At 40.4% G+C, this 25,688-nt stretch overlaps 1 protein-coding gene across 6 annotated transcripts in view; it reads left to right on the top strand.

The window, feature by feature from the left end:
• The first annotated feature begins 8,794 nt into the window (after positions 1–8,794).
• Positions 8,795–25,688, top strand: part of LOC139749157 (glutaminase kidney isoform, mitochondrial-like) — a 488,059-nt gene continuing 471,165 nt past the window's right edge. For 3 of the 6 annotated variants that reach the window (XM_071662799.1, XM_071662802.1, XM_071662803.1), the window contains exons 1-2: positions 8,835–8,988; positions 9,375–9,511. In XM_071662799.1, coding sequence (XP_071518900.1) covers positions 9,506–9,511 — 6 coding nt within the window. In that variant the 5' untranslated portion in view covers positions 8,835–8,988; positions 9,375–9,505. Of the gene's footprint in view, positions 8,989–9,374; positions 9,512–25,688 lie in introns of all 6 variants that reach the window. The other 3 variants (XM_071662800.1, XM_071662801.1, XM_071662804.1) reach the window with 3 other exon arrangements.

Below are 25,688 nucleotides of genomic sequence, written 5' to 3' on the forward strand. Positions count from 1 at the left end.
TTCAACTGCCGGGAGCACCATACTCAAAGGCTGGGGGCATCATATTCAAAGGCCGAGGTTATCAGGTAGAAAGGCCAGGGGCACCAGACTCACTGGCCGAGGGTAACAGATTCAACGGCCGGGCACCACACTCAAAGGCCTCTGGGTATTTGATTCAAAGCCGGGGGCATCAGACTTAAGGCCGGGGGTATCAGACTTAAGGCCGGGGGTATCAGACTTAAGGCCGGGGGCATCAGACTTAAGGCCGGGGGTATCAGACTTAAGGCCGGGGGTATCAGACTTAAGGCCGGGGGCATCAGACTTAAGGCCGGGGGTATCAGACTTAAGGCCGGGGGCATCAGACTTAAGGCCGGGGGTATCAGACTTAAGGCCGGGGGCATCAGACTTAAGGCCGGGGGTATCAGACTTAAGGCCGGGGGTATCAGACTTAAGGCCGGGGGCATCAGACTTAAGGCCGAGGGTATCAGACTTAAGGCCGGGGGTATCAGACTTAAAGCCGAGGGTATCAGACTTAAGGCCGGGGGTATCAGACTTAAGGCCGGGGGCATCAGACTTAAGGCCGGGGGTATCAGACTTAAGGCCGGGGGCATCAGACTTAAGGCCGGGGGTATCAGACTTAAGGCCGGGGGTATCAGACTTAAGGCCGGGGGCATCAGACTTAAGGCCGGGGGTATCAGACTTAAGGCCGGGGGTAGCAGACTTAAAGCCGAGGGTATCAGACTTAAGGCCGGGGGTATCAGACTTAAGGCCGGGGGCATCAGACTTAAGGCCGGGGGTATCAGACTTAAGGCCGGGGGCATCAGACTTAAGGCCGGGGGTATCAGACTTAAGGCCGGGGGCATCAGACTTAAGGCCGGGGTTATCAGACTTAAGGCCGGGGGTATCAGACTTAAGGCCGGGGGCATCAGACTTAAGGCCGGGGGTATCAGACTTAAGGCCGGGGGTATCAGACTTAAGGCCGGGGGTATCAGACTCAATTGCTGGGGTTACCAGACCCAGAGGCTGAGGTTATCAGACTGGAAGTCCGGGGTCACCAGACTCAGAGGCCGGGGGTATCAGATTCAACAGTCGGGGGCACCAGACTCAAAGACTGGGGGCATCATACTCAAAGGCCGGGGGTATCAGACTCAAAGGTCGGGGTTATCATTCTCATAGGCTAGGGGTATCAGACTCGAAGGCCGGGGGTATCAGACTCAACGGCTCGGGGCACCAGACTCAAAGGCCGGGGTCACCAGGCTCAAAGGCTGGGGGCATCATACTCAAAGGCCGGGTTATTATTCTTATAGGCCAGGGGTATAAGGCTCAGTGGCCAGGGGCATCAGCCTCAAAGGCCGAGGGTATCAGACTCAACTGCTAGGGGCACCAGACACAAAAGCCGGGGGCATGAGAGCCAGTGGCCGGGGGCACCAGACTCCGAGAGCGGGGGTATCAGACTCAACGGCTGGGGTCACCAGACTCAACGGCTGGGGTCACCAGACTCAACGGCTGGGGTCACCAGACTCAACGGCTGGGGTCACCGGACTCAACGGTTGGGGTCACCAGACTCAACGGCTGGGGTCACCAGACTCAACGGTTGGGGTCACCAGACTCAACGGCTGGGGTCACCAGACTCAACGGCTGGGGTCACCAGACTCAACGGCTGGGGTCACCAGACTCAACGGCTGGGGTCACCAGGCTCAACGGCTGGGGTCACCAGACTCAACGGTTGGGGTCACCAGACTCAACGGTTGGGGTCACCAGGCTCAACGGCTGGGGTCACCAGACTCAACGGCTGGGGTCACCAGACTCAACGGCTGGGGTCACCAGGCTCAACGGCTGGGGTCACCAGGCTCAACGGCTGGGGTCACCAGGCTCAACGGCTGGGGTCACCAGACTCAACGGTTGGGGTCACCAGACTCAACGGTTGGGGTCACCAGACTCAACGGTTGGGGTCACCAGACTCAACGGCTGGGGTCACCAGGCTCAACGGTTGGGGTCACCAGGCTCAACGGCTGGGGTCACCAGACTCAACGGCTGGGGTCACCAGACTCAACGGCTGGGGTCACCAGGCTCAACGGCTGGGGTCACCAGACTCAACGGCTGGGGTCACCAGACTCAACGGCTGGGGTCACCAGACTCAACGGCTGGGGTCACCAGACTCAACGGCTGGGGTCACCAGACTCAACGGCTGGGGTCACCAGACTCAACGGCTGGGGTCACCAGACTCAACGGCTGGGGTCACCAGACTCAAAGCCCAGAGGCAGTATCCTCAAATCTCGGTGGTATGAGACTCAGCGGCTGGGGGTTCTCAGACCCAACGGCCGGGAGTTAAGCGGTCCTTTACTCAGAGGAAATGTTTACATGAGCAAGACAGATAGCGGGAGGCCTGATTGGCTCACGACTGGATTGTCTAGTAAAAATAAAGTGGGAGGTTAACTTGACAAGACAATATAAGGTACCACCGACTCCCCGCTGCTGCACATCAGCCATCTCGTGTCCCCATTACCGCTGTCATTTATACAATTCATTTCTGGTGTTTTTCTCATAGTATACCTGAATTCATAAAACAATTGTTTACATGAATTTTGAAGGTATTCATAGCATGAGTATTCACAAAGTCTGACGGTAACCTATAGAAAAAGGAGCTTTTTCCCACGTCCGCATTACATCTTTTAGCTTTGAGTTTTATTCCATTTGTCCTGGTAATCATATTTCCTTATATTTCGAAAAGATGTTCCTGATTTACTTTATCGATGTTGTTCAGAATTTTTAACACTTGAATTCATTCGCTGCAAAATCTACGTTTCCTAACGGAGAAGAGATCCAATCGTTTTAGCCTTTCTTCGTATACCAGATTTCTAAAAGATGGGATCAATTATGCCGCGCGTCTTTGTACTTACTTTAATTTTCCTCGTCTTTTTGATAGTTTAGGGACAAAAACTTAACTGCATATTTAGGATGTGACCTTACTTGAGAATTATAAAGTGTATGAATTGTTTCTGTGTCTTGTAATCTATGTTCATGGCTATGAAACCTAACATTTGGTTGCTGATTTTATTTGCTGCTTGACACTGTTTAGTATATTTCAAATTGTGACAACTCCAAGGTCCTTGTCTTCATTTACTTTAGTTGGAGAGTTTCCAAATAGTTTGTAGTCGTAACGTATATTCTTTACACTTGTCTACATTAAACTTCATTTTACCATCTGTCTGACCACTCTGCTAGTAAGTTAAGATCTCTTTGAATCATTTCGCAATCCCGCCTGTTTACAGCTCTACCTTCTAGTTTAGTATCGTCAGCAAATTTGGAGATCTTAGATATGAGACCAAGTTTTAGGTCTGGCCAATATGAGGCTTTGCATTTAATACAACACACTTCTTTCTTCCGGTAAGCCAGTCTCTGATCCATGTACAGAGTTCTTCACCGATTCCGTGTGCTTTGAGTTTATGTAAAAATCTCTTGTGAGTTACTTTACTGAAAACTTTTTGGAAATCTAAATACACTACATCAGACGATAATTTTTCGTCCCAGTTTTGATAAATAACATTAAAAAATTCCAGCAAATTCGTCAGGCAGAGATCTTCTGTTGGAGAAACCGTGTTGGTTGTCCGATATAATCTTGTGTTCTGCAAACGTGACAATTTTATCTCGTATTATTTTTTCCATCATTTTACCTAACACTGACGTAAAGTTAATTAGGCGGTAGTTCAAGGTACACTTTTTGTCTCCTTTTTTATATATAGGAGTAATATTTGCTAGTTTCCAGTCAGCTGGCACCTGACCAATCCGATAGGGACTTCTTGAATATTTTTGTTATAGAGTATATCAGCTGTCTCCTTACCTCCTGTAAATAATCTTGGAGCTAAGTTATCTGGGACGTTGCATTTGTTAGGATTTAATTGGTCCAGGTATTTAAGTACTTCAGCACTCTTTGTTTCTCTAACCTTCAACTCTTCTTCATCAGATCCTTGAAACATTTTCATTGGTTGTGATATTCGAGATGTTTCTTCAATTGTGAATACGGAGTTAAAAAGAATGATTTAGTAGGGTAGCCATTTCCTTGTCGTCAGTAGTTAGTGTGTCATGTTCGTTTCGTAATGGTTCAGTTCCTTCTTTTACTGTCTTCCTTAGTCTTATATATTTGAAGAATTCCTTAATATTATTCTTAACTTTCAAATAAATTCTTTTTTTCCTTGCGTTTACTCTGTCTTAAGACCTTCTTATACTCTCTTTGGATTTTGATTAATTCCTGGTGATTTTCATCAGTTACCAATGATTTGAATTTCTTATAATTTTTCTTATTGGGCGAATTAGTCCTTCTGTTCTATTCATCCATGATGATTTTCGATTATTGCAAGTTCTCTTCGTAATTCGTGGAATATGTTTATCTTCCTTCACTTCTCCGTTCTGACAGTACTATAACTGTCTCTCCCGTTGGCAAAGTAATTCTCTTTGGTTCCCGTTTCTCCTCTAACTCCACCGTGGATTACTGTAACATTCCTTCACTCCCAGATGCTCTTCTTACTAATCCTGTGCCTCTTCCCGTAATCTCTTTTCGGACTGTCTAGAAAGCGCTTCTCTGAACACAAGCAAGGCTTATGGTCCTGATGGCATCCATCCCCGGGCACTGAAGGAGTCTACCTCTGAACCTGCTCTTGTGTTTGGTCGTCTCTTCCGTTTTTACTTAAAATCCAAAACTTTTCCTTCTTCTTGGAAGAATGCAGTGATTCATACTATCCCTAAGAAGGGTGACCTTTCTGGCCCATCTGACTATCGTCCTATTGCTTTGACATCTACCATTTCCAAAGTCTTTGAATCTCTCCTCAACTCTCATATCCTTAAACATCTCAAAAATCTCTCTGACCACCAGCATGGCTACCGTAAGGCTAGGTCCACTGGTGATATTCTTTCCTGTCTCACAAATGTCTGGTCGTCATCCCTGAAAGATTCTAGGGAGTCATGTGTTGTTGCCCTTCACATATCTAAGGCTTTTGACAGGGTGTGGCTTCGGGGTCTCATCTCTAAGTTCCCCTCTTTTAGCTTCCCTCCCTCACTTTGCTCCTTCATACCTAACTTCCTCTCCGGCCGATCTATCTCTGTAGTTCTTAATACTTTTACAGTATCTATTTTTCTCAATACTTTTACAGTATCTATTTTTCTCAATACTTTTATAGTATAGATTTTTTCTCAATACTTTTATAGTATAGATTTTTTCTCAATACTTTTACAGTATCTATTTTTCTCAATACTTTTACAGTATCTATTTTTCTTGATACTTTTATAGTATGTTTCTTCTTAATACTTTTATAGTATAGATTTTTTCTCAATACCTTTATAGAAATCTATTTTTTCTTAATGTCTTCATAGTACCCCTTTTTCTTAATATCTTTATAGTATCTATCTTTTCTAAATACTTTTATAGTATCTATTTTTCTCAATACTTTTACAGTATCTATTTTTCTTAATACTTTTACAGTATACATATTTTCTTAATACTTTTACAGTATCTATTTTTCTTAATACTTTTACAGTATCTATTTTTCTTAATACTTTTATAGTATCTATCTTTTCTAAATACTTTTATAGTATCTATTTTTCTTAATACTTTTATAGTATCTACTTTTTCTTAATACTTTTATAGTATCTATTTTTCTCAATACTTTTACAGTATCTATTTTTCTTAATACTTTTACAGTATCTATTTTTCTCAATACTTTTACAGTATCTATTTTTCTTGATACTTTTATAGTATCTATTTTTTCTTAATGTCTTCATAGTACCCCTTTTTCTTAATATCTTTATAGTATCTATTTTTCTCAATACTTTTATAGTATAGATTTTTTCTCAATACTTTTACAGTATCTATTTTTCTCAATACTTTTACAGTATCTATTTTTCTCAATACTTTTACAGTATCTATTTTTCTCAATACTTTTACAGTATACATATTTTCTTAATACTTTTATAGCATCCATTTCTTAATACTTTTATAGTATCTATTTTTTCTTAATGTCTTCATAGTACCCCTTTTTCTTAATATCTTTATAGTATCTATTTTTTCTTAATGTCTTTATAGTAAATATTTTTCTTAATACTTTTATAGCATCCATTTCTTAATACTTTTACAGTATCTATTTTTCTCAATACTTTTACAGTATCTATTTTTCTTAATACTTTTATAGCATCCATTTCTTAATACTTTTATAGCATCCATTTCTTAATACTTTTATAGTATAGATTTTTTCTCAATACTTTTACAGTATCTATTTTTCTCAATACTTTTATAGTATCTATCTTTTCTAAATACTTTTATAGTATCTATCTTTTCTAAATACTTTTATAGTATAGATTTTTTCTCAATACTTTTATAGTATAGATTTTTTCTCAATACTTTTATAGTATAGATTTTTTCTCAATACTTTTACAGTATCTATTTTTCTTGATACTTTTATAGTATCTATCTTTTCTAAATACTTTTATAGTATAGATTTTTTCTCAATACTTTTATAGTATATATTTTTTCTTAATAATTTTATAAAATTTTTTTGATAACTTTTATAGTATATATTTTCTTGATACTTTTATAGTATAGATTTTTTCTCAATACTTTTATAGTATCTATCTTTTCTAAATACTTTTATAGTATCTATTTTTCTCAATACTTTTACAGTATCTATTTTTCTTAATACTTTTATAGCATCCATTTCTTAATACTTTTATAGTATCTATCTTTTCTAAATACTTTTATAGTATCTATTTTTCTCAATACTTTTACAGTATCTATTTTTCTCAATACTTTTACAGTATCTATTTTTCTTGATACTTTTATAGTATATATTTTCTTGATACTTTTATAGTATCTACTTTTTCTTAATACTTTTATAGTATAGATTTTTTCTCAATACTTTTACAGTATCTATTTTTCTCAATACTTTTACAGTATCTATTTTTCTCAATACTTTTATAGTATCTATCTTTTCTAAATACTTTTATAGTATGTTTCTTCTTAATACTTTTATAGTATCTATTTTTCTTAATACTTTTATAGTATGTTTCTTCTTAATACTTTAATGTTATCTATCAATAATCTTATAGTATATATTTTCTTGATACTTTTATATTATCTATTTTCTTAATGTCTTTATAGTAAATATTTTTCTTAATAATTTTATAAAATTTTTTTGATAACTTTTATAGTATATATTTTCTTAATACTTTCATAGTATCGATTTTCTTAATTTTTTTTTATAGTGTCTATTTTTCTTAATACTTTTATATTGTATTTTTTTCTCGACACTTTTATAATATCTACTTTTTCTTCATACTTTTATAGTATCTATTTTTCTTGATACTTTTATAGTATCTATTTTTCTTAATACTTTTACAGTATACATATTTTCTTAATACTTTCATAATATAGATTTTTCTTGATACTTTTATAGTATAGATTTTTCCTAATACTTTTATAGTATTTACTTTTTCTTAATACTTTTATAGTATATATTTTTTCTTAATACTTTTATAGTATACATTTTCTTAATACTTTTATAGTATCTATTTTTTCTTAATGTCTTCATAGTACCCCTTTTTCTTAATATCTTTATAGTATCTATTTTTTCTTAATACTTTTATAGCATCCATTTCTTAATACTTTTAGAGTATAGATTTTTTCTCAATACTTTTACAGTATCTATTTTTCTCAATACTTTTATAGTATGTATCTTTTCTTAATGCTTTTATAGTATCTATTTTCCTTGATACTTTTATAGTATCTACTTTTTCTTAATACTTTTATAGTATAAGCTTTTCCTTAATACTTTTATAGTATCTATTTTTTCTTAATACTTTTATAGTATCTATCTTTTCTAAATACTTTTATAGTATCGATTTTTTCTCAATACCTTTATAGAAATCTATTTTTTCTAACTTTCCCTAAGAGTGTCCTATGTTATAGAGCTCCCAGAATGACGCGCTTATTTTTTCAGTGTGATTTTCATCTTCGATTAATGTGACAAAACATTTTGGGAATATATATATATATATATATATATATATATATATATATATATATATATATATATATATATATATATATATTTATATATATATATATATATATATATATATATATATATATATATATAAACGCCCACACACGCACATATACATACCTATACATTTCAAAGTATACATATATATATGTATATATATATATATATATATATATATATATATATATATATATATATATATATATATATATATATATATATATATATATGTATGAACCAAATGCTATTAAAAGACAGTGCCTCGCTGTGGTGCGTGTCGCTCTCAGGGTTTCTGCCTGAGTGTGTGCAGTGTCTACGCTATATACATGTCTGAATCTGTTTATCCTGAGGCGAAGGAAAAGTTACCAAGAGCCTTGCCAAGTACAAGTACGACCCTCATGAATGCTTATGGGTTAGTTGTAGACTGCTCAGTGGCCCATCGATACGTAAATAAAAGATTTATTAATACGGAAATATCAGTAAGTTCATCGGTTACTCTTCTAAAGCAAAGGTCATTGTTCAGTTCAATTATTTGTACGCTTATCACTGACTTCGTCCGTAAGTTCGTCTCTTATACTGCAGTTATATTTAAACAGGTTAACGTGGTGCAGGGATGTGACGCATATCGTCGACCAATCTCCTTGTTTGACGCTGCTACCTTTGACCAATCACAAGCCGAGCTTTGGGTCGCCCATGACTAAATGGGGCGCGGCTTACACGTCCTTCAGCGAATGAGCGGCTACGATTCTGTAGGCGTGTCTGGTCGGCTTCCGTGATTCTGTTAGAAGTCTCAAGACCAAGTTTCTTTTTTAGTTGAGAGTGAATTGATCTTGGTCGTGTACGTGGTTAGAAAATAGGTCAAGCAATAGTTACACGTAACATTTATACCCCACCGCCAACAGTGACAACGGATCCGAAAACTGTTTTGTTATCTAAACAGACAGAAGACGTTCTTAACGTAATTTCTTTACATTTTGTAGTGCATGAGAACATGTGAAACTGGATTTGAGAAAGCATTTATTTCATGGTATTATGTAGCGATAATCCATTTTGGGAAGTGAAAATTATTTGGTTTGCTTTATTTGATTTAAATAATGGATATATAAGAAGTTATAAGTTAAACCAAGAGATCTGTGTATATATGAAGAAAACTTGCATATTATTACTCTTAATTCCTTAGAAACAGACTTGTTATGAATTCTGAATCGTGCATATAATTGTGGCCTGTAAGATGTAGTTCATGACGTCTGTCGTATTCATAGTTCCGGCTGGCATGTTACAGCAGCTGACTTCCACAATATCTTTGTTGTTTACAGGTTGCTAACTTCAGTGTTTTATTTACAGGTGTCATAGTTATATATATTTCTATGTTATTACAACTTGTGACATTTAAAAGTTAATTGGAATACGGTTGATAAAGTTCAAACTGCTGCCATCTGTTGCCAGCCAGGGAATCACTACACCATCTCTCTTGCATGGCGGTAAGGTTTAGCGTTATTTTTCAGTTAAAAAAGATTTCAAGATATTTCTGTATTTATCTGACTGTTCACACATAATCATCTGACTGTTCACACATAATTATCTGACTGTTCACACATAATTATCTGACTGTTCACACATAATTATCTGACTGTTCACACATAATTATCTGACTGTTCACACATAATTATCTGACTGTTCACACATAATCATCTGACTGTTCACACATAATTATCTGACTGTTCACACATAATCATCTGACTGTTCACACATAATCAGCTGACTGTTCACACATAATCATCTGACTGTTCACACATAATCAGCTGACTGTTCACACATAATTATCTGACTGTTCACACATAATTATCTGACTGTTCACACATAATCATCTGACTGTTCACACATAATCAACTTTTCACTTTTAGTGTTTCATACTGAATGTTATTAATCTCTCGATTTCACCAAAGACGATATAAAACCCCTTCTTCCTTGGCCTTCACAACAAAAATCTATTAAAAAGAAGTACTCTAGAAACGCTTGCAATTTCATCTAAAAATATTTATAAGTGAAGTTTGTTCGTGAGATAACAATAGCAGTCTTGGTGTCAGTCAGTACTTGGAGTGTTGAGTGGACATATTCACTATTATTTCCCTCAAAAGCAATTTTTCATTTTCTTTTGTTCTTATTCCTCATTTCTTCCCATTGTGTACAGTGTAAAAGTCCCATGAACTAAATCAGGTTGAGTTGATAGCATCTTGCTTCCTCCTCAAACTTGGGTTTCATGCATATGTAGATGTCTTCCGCGTGTCTAGTTCTGTTGCATGACTATCAGTTGAAATATATCTATCATGGTAGATGTTTGACGGGCAAAATGCATACCATCTGACATCAAGGTACATTGAAGCATATAGAAAAAAAGAATGCAGGAAGGATAGATTTGAGTTCCTCACATGTTTATACTCGGCTAATATATATATATATATATATATATATTATATATATATATATATATATATATATATATATATATATATATATATATATATATATAATGGAATGTAGTTGAAGGGTTAGGGAGATGGTTGTTTAGTGATTGTAAAGTCATTCTGGTATGGAGAATGTTGTCATTGTTGTGTGTGTGCGACTGGGATCAAATTATTGTTCCTGTGTGGAGGGAGGGAGGTTCGTGTGTGATTATGTAATGGTTCACATGGGAGTGAGTCGGTGGCGCTCTTCCATGGGGTTGGTTGCCAAGCATGGTCGGGTGGTATTGTATTCGAAGTGTTTTTATTTCGTTGCGCAAGTGATGAATATTTGTGGTTGCTAGACCAATGGTGATTATTTTGAATGCTTTGAAAGCATGGGTTACAGGCAGGAGAGGTATAACTCAGAGTGGCTCACATGTATTGTTTTAGGGGGAACACACACACACACACACACACACACACACACACACACACACACACACACACACGTTATCTCGTAGAGCAAAAATGGGTATGTTTGAAGGAATAGTAGTTCCAACAATGTTATATGGTTGCGAAACATGGGATATAGATAGGGTTGTGCGGAGGAGGGGGGATGTGTTGGAAATGAAATGTTTGAGGACACTATGTGGTGTGAGGTGGTTTGATCGAGTAAGTAATGAAAGAGTAAGAGAGATTTGTGGTAATAAAATGAGTGTGGCTGAGAGAGCAGGAGGTGTGCTGATATGGTTTGCACATCTGGAGAAAATGAGTGAGGAAAGGTTGACCGAGGATATATATGTGTCAGAGGTGGAGGGAACAAGAAGCGGGAGACCAAATTGGAGTTGGAAGGATGGAGTGAAAAAGATTTTGAGCGATCGGGGCCTGAACATACAGGAGGGTGAGAGGCACACAAAGAGTAGAGTGAATTGGAACGATGTGGTGTACCGGGATGGACGTGCTGTCAATGGATTGAACCAGGGCATGTGAAACGTCAGGGAGAGGGGAGTCTGGATGTGGATAGGGAGCTGTGTTTTCGGTGCATTAGATATGACAGCTAGAGACTGAGTGTGAACGAATGTGGCCATTTATGTCTTTTTCTGGTGCTACCTCGCTGAAGCAGGAAGTAACGATACTATTTCATGTGGGACGGGGTAGCACCAGGAATGGATGAAGGCAAGCAATCACTCTCCTCTCCTACTACTCCTAGACATGCACTACATCTTTGATAAAAAAAACATTTCACTGCTTCTAGCAACTTACCTCCCAAACCATATACTCTCAAGACCTTCCACAAAGCATCTCTATGAACCCTATCATATGCCCTCTACACCCACCCACCCACACACACATACACACACACACACACACACACACACACACACACACACACACACACACACACACACACACATGAATATTTATTTATTTATATTCATCATACTTAGTTGCTGTCTCCCGCGTTAACGAAGTAGCGCAAGGAAATAGACGAAAGAATGGCCCAACCCACCCACATACACATGTATGTATATACATACATGTCCACACACGCTCTTATACATACCTAAACATTTCAACGTATGCATATATATACATACACAGACATATACATATATACACATGTGCATAATTCATTATTATTATCATTATTATTATTATTATTTTGCTTTGTCGCTGTCTCCCGCGTTTGCGAGGTAGCGCAAGGAAACAGACGAAAGAAATGGCCCAACCCACCCCCATACACATGTATATGCATACACGTCCACACACACAAATATACATACCCATACATCTCAATGTACACATATATATACACACACAGACACATACATATATACACATGCACACAATTCACACTGTCTGCCCTTATTCATTCCTCGCCACACATGGAATAACATCCCCCTCCCCCCTCATGTGTGCGAGGTAGCGCTAGGAAAAGACAACAAAGGCCCCATTCGTTCACACTCAGTCTCTAGCTATCATGCAATAATGCCCGAAACCACAGCTCCCTTTCCACATCCAGGCCCCACAGAACTTTCCATGGTTTATCCCAGACGCTTCACATGCCCTGATTCAATCCATTGACAGCACGTCGACCCCGGTATACCACATCGATCCAATTCACTCTATTCCTTGCCCGCCTTTCACCCTCTTGCATGTTCAGTCCCCGATCACTCAAAATCTTTTTCACTCCATCTTTCCTCCTCCAATTTGGTCTCCCACTTCTCTTCGTTCCCTCCACCTCCGACACATATATCCTCTTGGTCAATCTTTCCTCACTCATTCTCTCCATGTGCCCAAACCATTTCAAAACAACCTCTTCTGCTCTCTTAACCACGCTCTTTTTCTTTCCACACATCTCTCTTACCCTTACATTACTTACTCGATCAAACCGCCTCACACCACATATTGTCCTCAAACATCTCATTTCCAGCACATCCACCCTCCTCCGCACAACTCTATCCATAGCCCACGCCTCGCAACCATACAACATTGTTGGAACCACTATTCCTTCAAACATAGCCATTTTTGCTTTCGGAGATAATGTTTTCGACTTCCACACATTCTTCAAGGCTCCCACGATTTTCGCCCCCTCCCCCACCCTATGATCCACTTCCGCTTCCATGGTTCCATCCGCTGCCAGATCCACACCCAGATATCTAAAACACTTTACTTCCTCCAGTTTTTCTCAATTCAAACTTACCTCCCAATTGACTTGACCCTCAACCCTACTGTACCTAATAACCTTGCTCTTATTCACATTTGCTCTTAACTTTCTTCTTCCACACACTTTACCAAACTCAGTCACCAGCTTCTGCAGTTTCTCACATGAATCAGCCACCAGCGCTGTATCATCAGCGAACAACAACTGACTCACTTCCCAAGCTCTCTCATCCCCAACAGACTTCATACTTGCCCCTCTTTCCAAAACTCTTGCATTCACCTCCCTAACAACCACATCCATAAACAAATTAAACAACCATGGAGACATCACACACCCCTGCCGCAAACCTACATTCACTGAGAACCAATAACTTTCCTCTCTTCCTACACGTACACAATAATTCATACTTGCCTTTATTCATTCTCGTCGCGAACCCGTCACACATGATATGACAACCCCCTCTCCCCCGCATGCGCGTGAGGTAGCGCTAGGAAAAGACAACAAATGCCACATTCATTCGTACTCAGTCTCTAGCTGTCATTTATAATGCACCGAAATCACAGCTCCCTTTCCACATCCAGGCCTCACAAAACTTTCCATGGTTTACCTCAGACGCTTCACATGCCCTGGTTCAATCCATTGACAGCACGTCGACCCCGGTATACCACAACGTTCCAATTTACTCTATTCCTTGCACCCTCTATTCCTTTCACCCTCCTGTATGTTCAGGCTCCGATCACTCAAAATCTTTTTCACCCATCTTTCCACCTACAATTTGCTCTACCACTTCTCGTTCCCTCCACCTCTGACACATATATCCCGTTTGTCAATCTTTCCTCACCCATTCTCTCCATGTGACCAAACCATTTCAACACAACCTCTTCTGCTCTCTCAACCACGCTCTTTTTATTACCATATATATATATATATATATATATATATATATATATATATATATATATATATATACGAATAAAGTGTATATGAACGCGCACCTTCATAGAGCATACAAAGCTCCATCAGCCAGGATCGAACCTGGGACCCCTTGTGCAAGAGGCAGGCATGCTAACCGCTAGGCTAAGGGACTGTATAATAGGAAACAACTATTCGAAATACTAAGTACTCGAATACCCTTCGTCTCACTATGGTGAGCAACGGGGTCTTGCACAAGGGGTCCCAGGTTCGATCCTGGCTGATGGAGCTTTGTATGTTCTATGAATGTGCGCGTTCATATACACTTTATTCGTATTCATATATCTCCGCGTTGTACAGTCAGGTTCGGTAAAACGCTCTCAGCTGGCTATGTGTTCTGTTCGGAAACAACCGATAGACCCCGTTGCTCACCATAGTGAGACGAAGGGTATTCGAGTACTTAGTATTTCGAATAGTTGTTTCCTATTATACAGTCCCTTAGCCTAGCGGTTAGCATGCCTGCCTCTTGCACAAGGGGTCCCAGGTTCGATCCTGGCTGATGGAGCTTTGTATGATATATATATATATATTATTTATTTATTTATTTTGCTTTGTCGCTGTCTCCCGCGTTAGCGAGGTAGCGCCAGGAAACAGACGAAAGAAATGGCCCAACCCACCCAAGTTCACATGTATATACACAAACACCCACACACGCGCATATACGTACATATGCATTTCAACGTATAGATACATATACATACACAGACATATACATCTAAACACATGAACACATGCAGAATGGAAAAAGGTGAGGCCAAAGGACGTAAGGGAAGTGGGGGAGGAATGGGATGTATTTCGGGAAGCAGTGATGGCTTGATCGTTTCTCTGCTTACTCGGTGAGACGGACCCGGAGCTTTCCCCAGGCGGGATAGCCTCCTCCTTCTAGACCTAAGCGGCAGCAGGGTTCGTCTCTCTTGTTCTCATCCTCCTCATCTTCATTTCGAAGATGAATAAATAGATATTTATTCATTTAAATATATATATATATATATATATATATATATATATATATATATATATATATATATATTTCTATGAGTCCACGGGGAAAATGAAACACGAAAAGTTCCCAAGTGCACTTTCGTGTAATAATCACATCATCGATGTATATCAACTGACTGTTATATCTCTCTCTTGTGTCTCCCCTGATATATATATATGTATATATATATATATATATATATATATATATATATATATATATATATATATATATATATATATATATATATATATTTATATATATATAAATTATATGGTAAATTATATGGGAGGGTATTGATTAAGAGGGTGAAGGCATGTACAGAGCATCAGATTGGGGAAGAGCAGTGTGGTTTCAGAAGTGGTAGAGGATGTGTGGATCAGGTGTTTGCTTTGAAGAATGTATGTGAGAAATACTTAGAAAAGCAAATGGATTTGTATGTAGCATTTATGGATCTGGAGAAGGCATATGATAGAGTTGATAGAGATGCTCTGTGGAAGGTATTAAGAATATATGGTGTGGGAGGAAAGTTGTTAGAAGCAGTGAAAAGTTTTTATCGAGGATGTAAGGCATGTGTACGTGTAGGAAGAGAGGAAAGTGATTGGTTCTCAGTGAATGTAGGTTTGCGGCAGGGGTGTGTGATGTCTCCATGGTTGTTTAATTTGTTTATGGATGGGGTTGTTAGGGAGGTAAATGCAAGAGTTTTGGAAAGAGGGGCAAGTATGAAGTCTGTTGGGGATGAGAGAGCTTGGGAAGTGAGTCAGTTGTTGTTCGCTGATGATACAGCGCTGGTGGCTGATTCATGTGAGAAACTGCAGAAGCTGGTGACTGAGTTTGGTAAAGTGTGTGGAAGAAGAAAGTTAAGAGTAAATGTGAATAAGAGCAAGGTTATTAGGTGCAGTAGGGTTGAGGGTCAAGTCAATTGGGAGGTGAGTTTGAATGGAGAAAAACTGGAGGAAGTGAAGTGTTTTAGATATCTGGGAGTGGATCTGGCAGCGGATGGAACCATGGAAGCGGAAGTGGATCATAGGGTGGGGGAGGGGGCGAAAATTCTGGGGGCCTTGAAGAATGTGTGGAAGTCGAGAACATTATCTCGGAAAGCAAAAATGGGTATGTTTGAAGGAATAGTGGTTCCAACAATGTTGTATGGTTGCGAGGCGTGGGCTATGGATAGAGTTGTGCGCAGGAGGATGGATGTGCTGGAAATGAGATGTTTGAGGACAATGTGTGGTGTGAGGTGGTTTGATCGAGTGAGTAACGTAAGGGTAAGAGAGATGTGTGGAAATAAAAAGAGCATGGTTGAGAGAGCAGAAGAGGGTGTTGTGAAATGGTTCGGGCACATGGAGAGAATGAGTGAGGAAAGATTGACCAAGAGAATATATGTGTCGGAGGTGGAGGGAACGAGGAGAAGAGGGAGACCAAATTGGAGGTGGAAAAAAAAAAAAAAAAGATATATATATATATATATATATATATATATATATATATATATATATATATTTATTTATTTTTTTTTTGCTTTGTCGCTGTCTCCTGCGTTTGCGAGGTAGCGCAAGGAAACAGACAAAAGAAATGGCCCAACCCACCCCCATACACATGTATATACATACGTCCACACACGCAAATATACATACCTACACAGCTTTCCATGGTTTACCCCAGACGCTTCACATGCCCTGATTCAATCCACTGACAGCACGTCAACCCCGGTATACCACATCGATCCAATTCACTCTATTCCTTGCCCTCCTTTCACCCTCCTGCATGTTCAGGCTCCGATCACACAAAATCTTTTTCACTCCATCTTTCCACCTCCAATTTGGTCTCCTACTTCTCCTCGTTCCCTCCACCTCCGACACATATATCCTCTTGGTCAATCTTTCCTCACTCATTCTCTCCATGTGCCCAAACCATTTCAAAACTCCCTCTTCTGCTCTCTCAACCACGCTCTTTTTATTTCCGCACATCTCTCTTACCCTTACGTTACTTACTCGATCAAACCACCTCACACCACACATTGTCCTCAAACATCTCATTTCCAGCACATCCATCCTCCTGCGCACAACTCTATCCATAGCCCACGCCTCGCAACCATACAACATTGTTGGAACCACTATTCCTTCAAACATACCCATTTTTGCTTTCCGAGATAATGTTCTCGACTTCCACACATTCTTCAAGGCCCCCAGAATTTTCGCCCCCTCCCCCACCCTATGATCCACTTCCGCTTCCATGGTTCCATCCGTTGCCAGATCCACTCCCAGATATCTAAAACACTTTACTTCCTCCAGTTTTTCTCCATTCAAACTTACCTCCCAATTGACTTGACCCTCAACCCTACCGTACCTAATAACCTTGCTCTTATTCACATTTACTCTTAACTTTCTTCTTTCACACACTTTACCAAACTCAGTCACCAGCTTCTGCAGTTTCTCACATGAATCAGCCACCAGCGCTGTATCATCAGCGAACAACAACTGACTCACTTCCCAAGCTCTCTCATCCCCAATAGACTTCATACTTGCCCCTCTTTCCAAAACTCTTGCATTCACCTCCCTAACAACCCCATCCATAAACAAATTAAACAACCATGGAGACATCACACACCCCTGCCGCAAACCTACATTCACTGAGAACCAACAGCGGCAAAAAAAAAAAAAAAAAAAAAAAAAAAAAAATATATATATATATATATATATATATATATATATATATATATATAGATAGATAGATAGATAGATAGATAGATATGAAGGTGAAATCGCACTTCAGTAGGCACGACATGTTTGGTGGAGACATCCGCCTCATCAGGTGGCAGTACTTAACAAAGTAATATATTACGCTTATTCACCGTTTTCCGCGTTAATGGGGTAACACCAGGAAAAATTAAGAAAAAACTTTATTTGCTCACATCTGTTCTCTGACTGTCATGTGCAATGCACTGTAACTAAATCCCCCAATCCACACCCCCTCGGCTGCTTCATATACCTAGGTTTAGTCCATTAAACAGCATGTCGACTCCTGTATAACACATCCCTATAATTTACTCTTTCCCGTGCACGTCTTTCACCCTTCTGCATGTTCAAACCTCGACCACTCTTCATCGGTTCACATCATCTATCCGTTTCTAGTTTAATCTCCCGTTTCTTGTTCCCTACATGTCTGACACATATATACTCTTTGTCAATATTTCGTCGCTCGTTCTCTCTATATGTCCAAACCATCTCAACATACCCTCTTCAGCTTACTCAACTACACTTTTGTTATTACCACACATCTCTCTTACCCTTTCATTACTTACTCGATCAAACCATCTCACACTACATATTGTCCTCAAACATCTCATTTCCAACACCTCAACCTTCTTCCGCACGTCATGTGTAGCCAATGCCATGCATCCACACAGCAACGCCCGAACTACTGTACACACAAACGCAGCGGACTCAGCGCTCAGGAAATTAACCGCGTCTAACGGACCACAAGTCAAGTGTGGTGAGGTGTGTGTGTGTGTGTGTCTACATGTTGTAAGCAGGGTACAAATGAAGGTATGATAGTTGCATCATGTAGATCTATGTACACACAGCACTGTTCAGTGGAGAGGTTGAAAAATACTGCAGTGGGAGTATGACGCAGCACTAAAGAACGAGGAATGACAGAATGCGTTCATTTGAGAGGATGACACAACACTACAGTGGAGAGCATGACACAGTGCTACATTGGAGAGGATGACACAACACTACAGTGGAGAGTATGACACAGTGCTACATTGGAGAGGATGACACAACACTACAGTGGAGAGTATGACACAGTGCTACATTGGAGAGGATGACACAACACTACAGTGGAGAGTATGACACAGTGCTACATTGGAGAGGATGACACAACACTACAGTGGAGAGCATGACACAGTGCTACATTGGAGAGGATGACACAACACTACAGTGGAGAGTATGACACAGTGCTACATTGGAGAGGATGACACAAAACTACAGTGGAGAGGATGACACAACACTACAGTGGAGAGTATGACACAGTGCTACATTGGAGAGGATGACACAAAACTACAGTGGAGAGGATGACACAACACTACAGTGGAGAGGATGATACAACACTACAGTGGAGAGGATGACACAACACTACAGTGGAGAGGATGACACAAAACTACAGTGGAGAGTATGACACAGTGCTACATTGGAGAGGATGACACAAAACTACAGTGGAGAGGATGACACAACACTACAGTGGAGAGTATGACACAGTGCTACATTGGAGAGGATGACACAACACTACAGTGGAGAGGATGACACAACACTACAGTGGAGAGGATGACACAACACTACAGTGGAGAGGATGACACAACACTACAGTGGAGAGGATGACACAACACTACAGTGGAGAGGATGACACAACACTACAGTGGAGAGTATGACACAGTGCTACATTGGAGAGGATGACACAACACTACAGTGGAGAGTATGACACAGTGCTACATTGGAGAGGATGACACAACACTACAGTGGAGAGTATGACACAGTGCTACATTGGAGAGGATGACACAACACTACAGTGGAGAGCATGACACAACACTACAGTGGAGAGTATGACACAGTGCTACATTGGAGAGGATGACACAACACTACAGTGGAGAGTATGACACAGTGCTACATTGGAGAGGATGACACAAAACTACAGTGGAGAGGATGACACAACACTACAGTGGAGAGTATGACACAGTGCTACATTGGAGAGGATGACACAAAACTACAGTGGAGAGGATGACACAACACTACAGTGGAGAGCATGACACAGTGCTACATTGGCGAGGATGACACAAAACTACAGTGGAGAGGATGACACAACACTACAGTGGAGAGGATGACACAACACTACAGTGGAGAGCATGACACAGTGCTACATTGGCGAGGATGACACAAAACTACAGTGGAGAGGATGACACAACACTACAGTGGAGAGCATGACACAAAACTACAGTGGAGAGGATGGCACAACACTACAGTGGAGAGGATGACACAACACTACAGTGGAGAGTATGACAGAGTGCTACATTGGAGAGGATGACACAAAACTACAGTGGAGAGGATGACACAACACTACAGTGGAGAGGATGACATAATACTACAGTGGAGAGGATGCCAAAATACTACAGTGGAGAGGATGACACAACACTACAGTGGAGAGGATGACAAAACTACTACAGTGGAGAGGATGCCATAAATACTACAGTGGAGAGGATGACATAAACTACAGTTGGAGAGGATGACACAACACTACAGTGGAGGAGGATGGCAAAATACTACAGTGGAGAGGATGACATAAATACATTGGAGAGATGGCAATAATACTACAGTGGAGAGGATGGCATAAAACTACAGTGGAGAGGATGACACAGACTACTATAGTGGAGAGGATGACAAAATACTACAGTGGAGAGGATGGCATAATACTATAGTGGAGAGGATGACACAACACTACAGTGGAGAGGATGAACAACACTAGCAGTGGAGAGGATGACATAATACTACGAGTGGAGAGGATGACAAAACCTGCAGTGGAGAGGATGACACAACACTACAGTGGACAGGATGACACAACACTACAATGGAGAGGATTGAACAACACTGCAGTGGAGACAATGACACAACGATAGAGTGGAGAGGATGACAAAACCTACAGTGGACAGGATGACACAACACTACAGTGGAAGGATGAGCATTACAGTGGAGAGGACAACACAACACTACAGTGAAGAGCATGACATAACACTGAAGTGGAAAGGATGACACAACATTACATTGGAGAGGATGACACAACACTGCAATGGAGAGGATGACACAACACAACAGTGGAGATGATGACACAACACTACAGTGGAGATGATGACACAACACTACAGTGGAGATGATGACACAACACTACAGTGGAGAGGATGACACAACACTACAGTGGAGATGATGACATAACACTACAGTGGAGAGGATGACACAACACTACAGTGGAGAGGATGACACAACACTACAGTGGAGATGATGACACAACACTACAGTGGAGAGGATGACACAACACAACAGTGGAGAGGATGACACAACACTACAGTGGAGAGGATGACACAACACTACAATGAAGAGGTTGACACAACACTACTGTAGAGAGGATGACACAGCACTACAGTGGAGAGGATGACACAATACTACAGTGGAGAGGATGACACAATACTACAGTGGAGAGGATGACACAATACTACAGTGGAGAGGATGACACAATACTACAGTGGAGAGGATGACACAGTACCACAGTCGAGAAGATGACATACTACAGTGGAGAGGATGACACAATACTACATCAGAGTGGATGGCATAATACTACAGTGGAGAGGATGGCATAATATTACAGTGGAGAGGATGACACAATACTATAGTGGAGAGGATGACGTAACACTACAGTGGAGAAGATGACACACCACTACAATGAAGAGGTTGACACAACACTACAGTGGAGAGGATGGCACAGGACTACAGTGGAGAGGATGACACAACACTACAGTAGAGAGGATGACACATTACTACAGTGTAGAAGATGGCATGATACTACAGTGGAGAGGCTGACACAGCACTACAGTGGAGAGGATGACTCAATACTCTAGTGGAGAGGATGACACAACGCTACAGTGGAGAGGTGACACAATACTACAGTGGGGAGGATGACACAACACTACAGTGGAGAGGATGACACAACTCTTCAGTGGAGAGGATGGTATGATACTACAGTGGAGAGGATGGTATAATACTACAGTGGAGAGGCTGACACAGCACTACAGTGGAGAGGATGACACAATACTATAGTGGAGAGGATGACACAACGCTACAGTGGAGATGTTACACAATACTACAGTGGAGAAGATGACACAACTCTACAGTGGAGAGGATGACACAACTCTACAGTGGAGAGGATGGTATAATACTACAGTGGAGAGGCTTACACAATACTACAGTGGAGAGGATGGCATAATACTACACTGGAGAGGATGGCATAGTACTACAATGGAGAGGATGGCATAATACTACAGTGGAGAGGATAACACAACACTACAGTGGAGAGGATGACGTAATACAGTGGAGAGGATGGCATAATACTACAGTGGAAAGGATGGCATAATACTACAGTGGAGAGGATGACATGATACTACAGTGGAGAGGATGGCATAGTACTACAATGGAGAGGATGGCATAATACTACAGTGGAGAGGATGACACAATACTACAGTGGAGAGGATGTCACAACAGTACAGTGGAGACGATGACACAACACTACAGATGAGAGGACGCATAATACTACAGTGGACAGATTGGCATAATACTACAATGGAGAGGATGACATAACACTACAGTGGAGAGGATAACACATCACTACAGTGGAGAGGATGACACAGCACTACAGTGGAGAGGATGGCATAATACTACAGTGGAGAGGATGACACAACACTACAGTGGAGAGGATGACATAATACAGTGGAGAGGATGGCATAATACAACAGTGGAAAGGATGGCATAATACTACAGTGGAGAGGATGACATAATACTACAGTGGAGAGAATGGCATAATATTACAGTGGAGAGGATGGCATAATACTACAGTGGAGAGGATGACACAATACTACAGTGGAGAGGATGACACAAAACTACAGTGGAGAGGATGACGTAATACTACAGTGGGGAGGATAACACAAAACTACAGTGGAGGGATGATGCAATACTACAGTGAAGAGGATGGCATAATACTACAGTGGAGGATGACACAATACAACAGTGGAGAGGATGTCACAACACTACAGTGGAGAGGATGGTATAATACTACAGTGGAGAGGATGTCACAACACTACAGTGGAGAGGATGGTATAATACTACAGTGGAGAGGATGGTATAATACTACAGTGGAGAGGATGGCATAATACTACAGTGGAGAGGATGGTATAATACTACAGTGGAAAGGATGGTATAATACTACAGTGGAGAGGATGTCACAACACTACAGTGGAGAGGATGGTATAATACTACAGTGGAGAGGATGACACAATACTACAGTGGAGAGGATGACACAACACTACAGTGGAGAGGATGACACAATACTACAGTGGAGAGGATGACACAACACTACAGTGGAGAGGATGACACAACACTACAGTGGAGAGGATGACACAATACTACAGTGGAGAGGATGACACAACACTACAGTGGAGAGGATGGTATAATACTATAGTGGAGAGGATGACACAACACTACAGTGGAGAGGATGGCATAATACTACAGTGGAGAGGATGGTATAATACTATAGTGGAGAGGATGACACAACACTACAGTGGAGAGTATGGTATAATACTATAGTGGAGAGGATGACACAACACTACAGTGGAGAGGATGGTGTAATACTATAGTGGAGAGGATGACATAATACTACAGTGGAGAGGATGACACAACACTACAGTGGAGAGGATGGTATAATACTATAGTGGAGAGGATGACACAACACTACAGTGGAGAGGATGGTATAATACTACAGTGGAGATGGTGACACAACACTACAGTGGAGAGGATGACACATCACTACAGTGGAGAGGATGACACAGCACTATAGTGGAGAGGGTGGCATAATACTATAGTGGAGAGGATAACACAACACTACAGCGGAGAGGATGGTATAATACTATAGTGGAGAGGATGGTATAATACTATAGTGGAGAGGATGACTTAATACTACAGTGGAGAGGATGACACAGCACTACAGTGGAGAGGATGGCATAATACTACAGTGGAGAGGATGACACAACACTACAGTGGAGAGGATGGTATAATACTATAGTGGAGAGGATGACATAATACTACACTGGAGAGAATGACACAACACTACAGTGGAGAGGATGACATAATACTGCAGTGGAGATGGTGACACAACACTACAGTGGAGAGGATGACACATCACTACAGTGGAGAGGATGACACAGCACTACAGTGGAGAGGATGGCATAATACTACAGTGGAGAGGATGACACAACACTACAGTGGAGAGGATGGCATAATACTACAGTGGGGAGGATGACACAACACTACAGTGGAGAGGATGGTATAATACTATAGTGGAGAGGATGACACAACACTACAGTGGAGAGGATGACACAATACTACAGTGGAGAGGATGGTATAATACTACAGTGGAGAGGATGACACAACACTACAGTGGAGAGGATGACACAACACTGGAGAGTATGGCATAATACTACAGTGGAGAGGATGACACAACACTACAGTGGAGAGGATGGTATAATACTATAGTGGAGAGGATGACACAACACTACAGTGGAGAGGATGGTATAATACTATAGTGGAGAGGATGACACAACACTACAGTGGAGAGGATATACTCTCATTTTGTCTCTAATATGACCAAAGTGTGATCAATGTTTGTCAAATTCTCGTCGACTTTGCAAGATTTGATTACGTTTGTGTCACACATGTGGACAAGATCAAGAATGTTTTTACCTCAAGTTAGTTTTTGAATTAACTGTTCTAGAAAAGCGTCTTCAATTAGTTTCGTTAGTCTCGTTCCCTCTCGGTCACCTGTTAACGTGTTTAAATGAATTTACATGAGAAAGACAGAGGAAGGAGGCTTGATCGGCCCACGACTGTTTTGTCTGAAAGAAATGACAAAATGTATTTAATTCCGTTCAGTTTTTTAAAGTATCACCGACTCCCTGCTGCTGTACATAAGCCTTCTTGTGTTCCTGATTCCATTCTCGTTTATGCAGTTTATTTCTGACGTTTTTCTAAGAGTAGAACTAAATTCATAAAATTTGTCTACACGACTTCTGAAGGCATTCATCGTTTTCGTATTTACTGTCTGGTAGTAACTTATTCCAGTGGTCAAAACACCTATAGAAAAAGAAGCTTTTTTCCCACGTTCGTACTACATCTTTTAGCTTGAAGTTTTCTTCCATTTGTCCTGGTAACCGTATCTTCTTGTACTTCGAATAAGATGCTCATGGTTTACTTCGTCGAATTTGTTCAGAATTTTGAACACTTGGATTAATTCGCTGCGACGTTTACATTTTTGAACGGATAAGAGATCCAGTCGTTTTAGCCTTTCTTCGTATGCCAGGTTTCTAATTGATGGCATCAAATTTGTCGCACGTCTTTGTACTTGGTGTAACTGTTCCTCGTATTTTTTATAGTTCTGGGACCAAAACTGAACTGCAAATCAAGGTGTCGTCTTACTAGAGAATTATAACTTTTTGGAAATGTTTCTGGTGTCTTGTAATCTATGTATCCTGGCTGTGAAACTTAACATTTGGTTACCTTTCTTACTTCCTTCTTGACACTGTTTAATATATTTCAAATTGTTGCCAATGACAACTCCAAGGTCTTTGTCTTCATTTTACTTTAGTTAGAGAGTTTCCCAATAGTTTGTAGTCGTAACGTATATTCTTTACACTTGTCTACATTAAACTTCATTTGCCATCTGTCTGACCACTCTGCTAGTAAGTTAAGATCTCTTTGAATCATTTCGCAATCCCGCCTGTTTACAGC

Source organism: Panulirus ornatus, chromosome 6 (assembly GCF_036320965.1).
Source record: "Panulirus ornatus isolate Po-2019 chromosome 6, ASM3632096v1, whole genome shotgun sequence".
Lineage (NCBI taxonomy): Eukaryota > Metazoa > Arthropoda > Malacostraca > Decapoda > Palinuridae > Panulirus > Panulirus ornatus.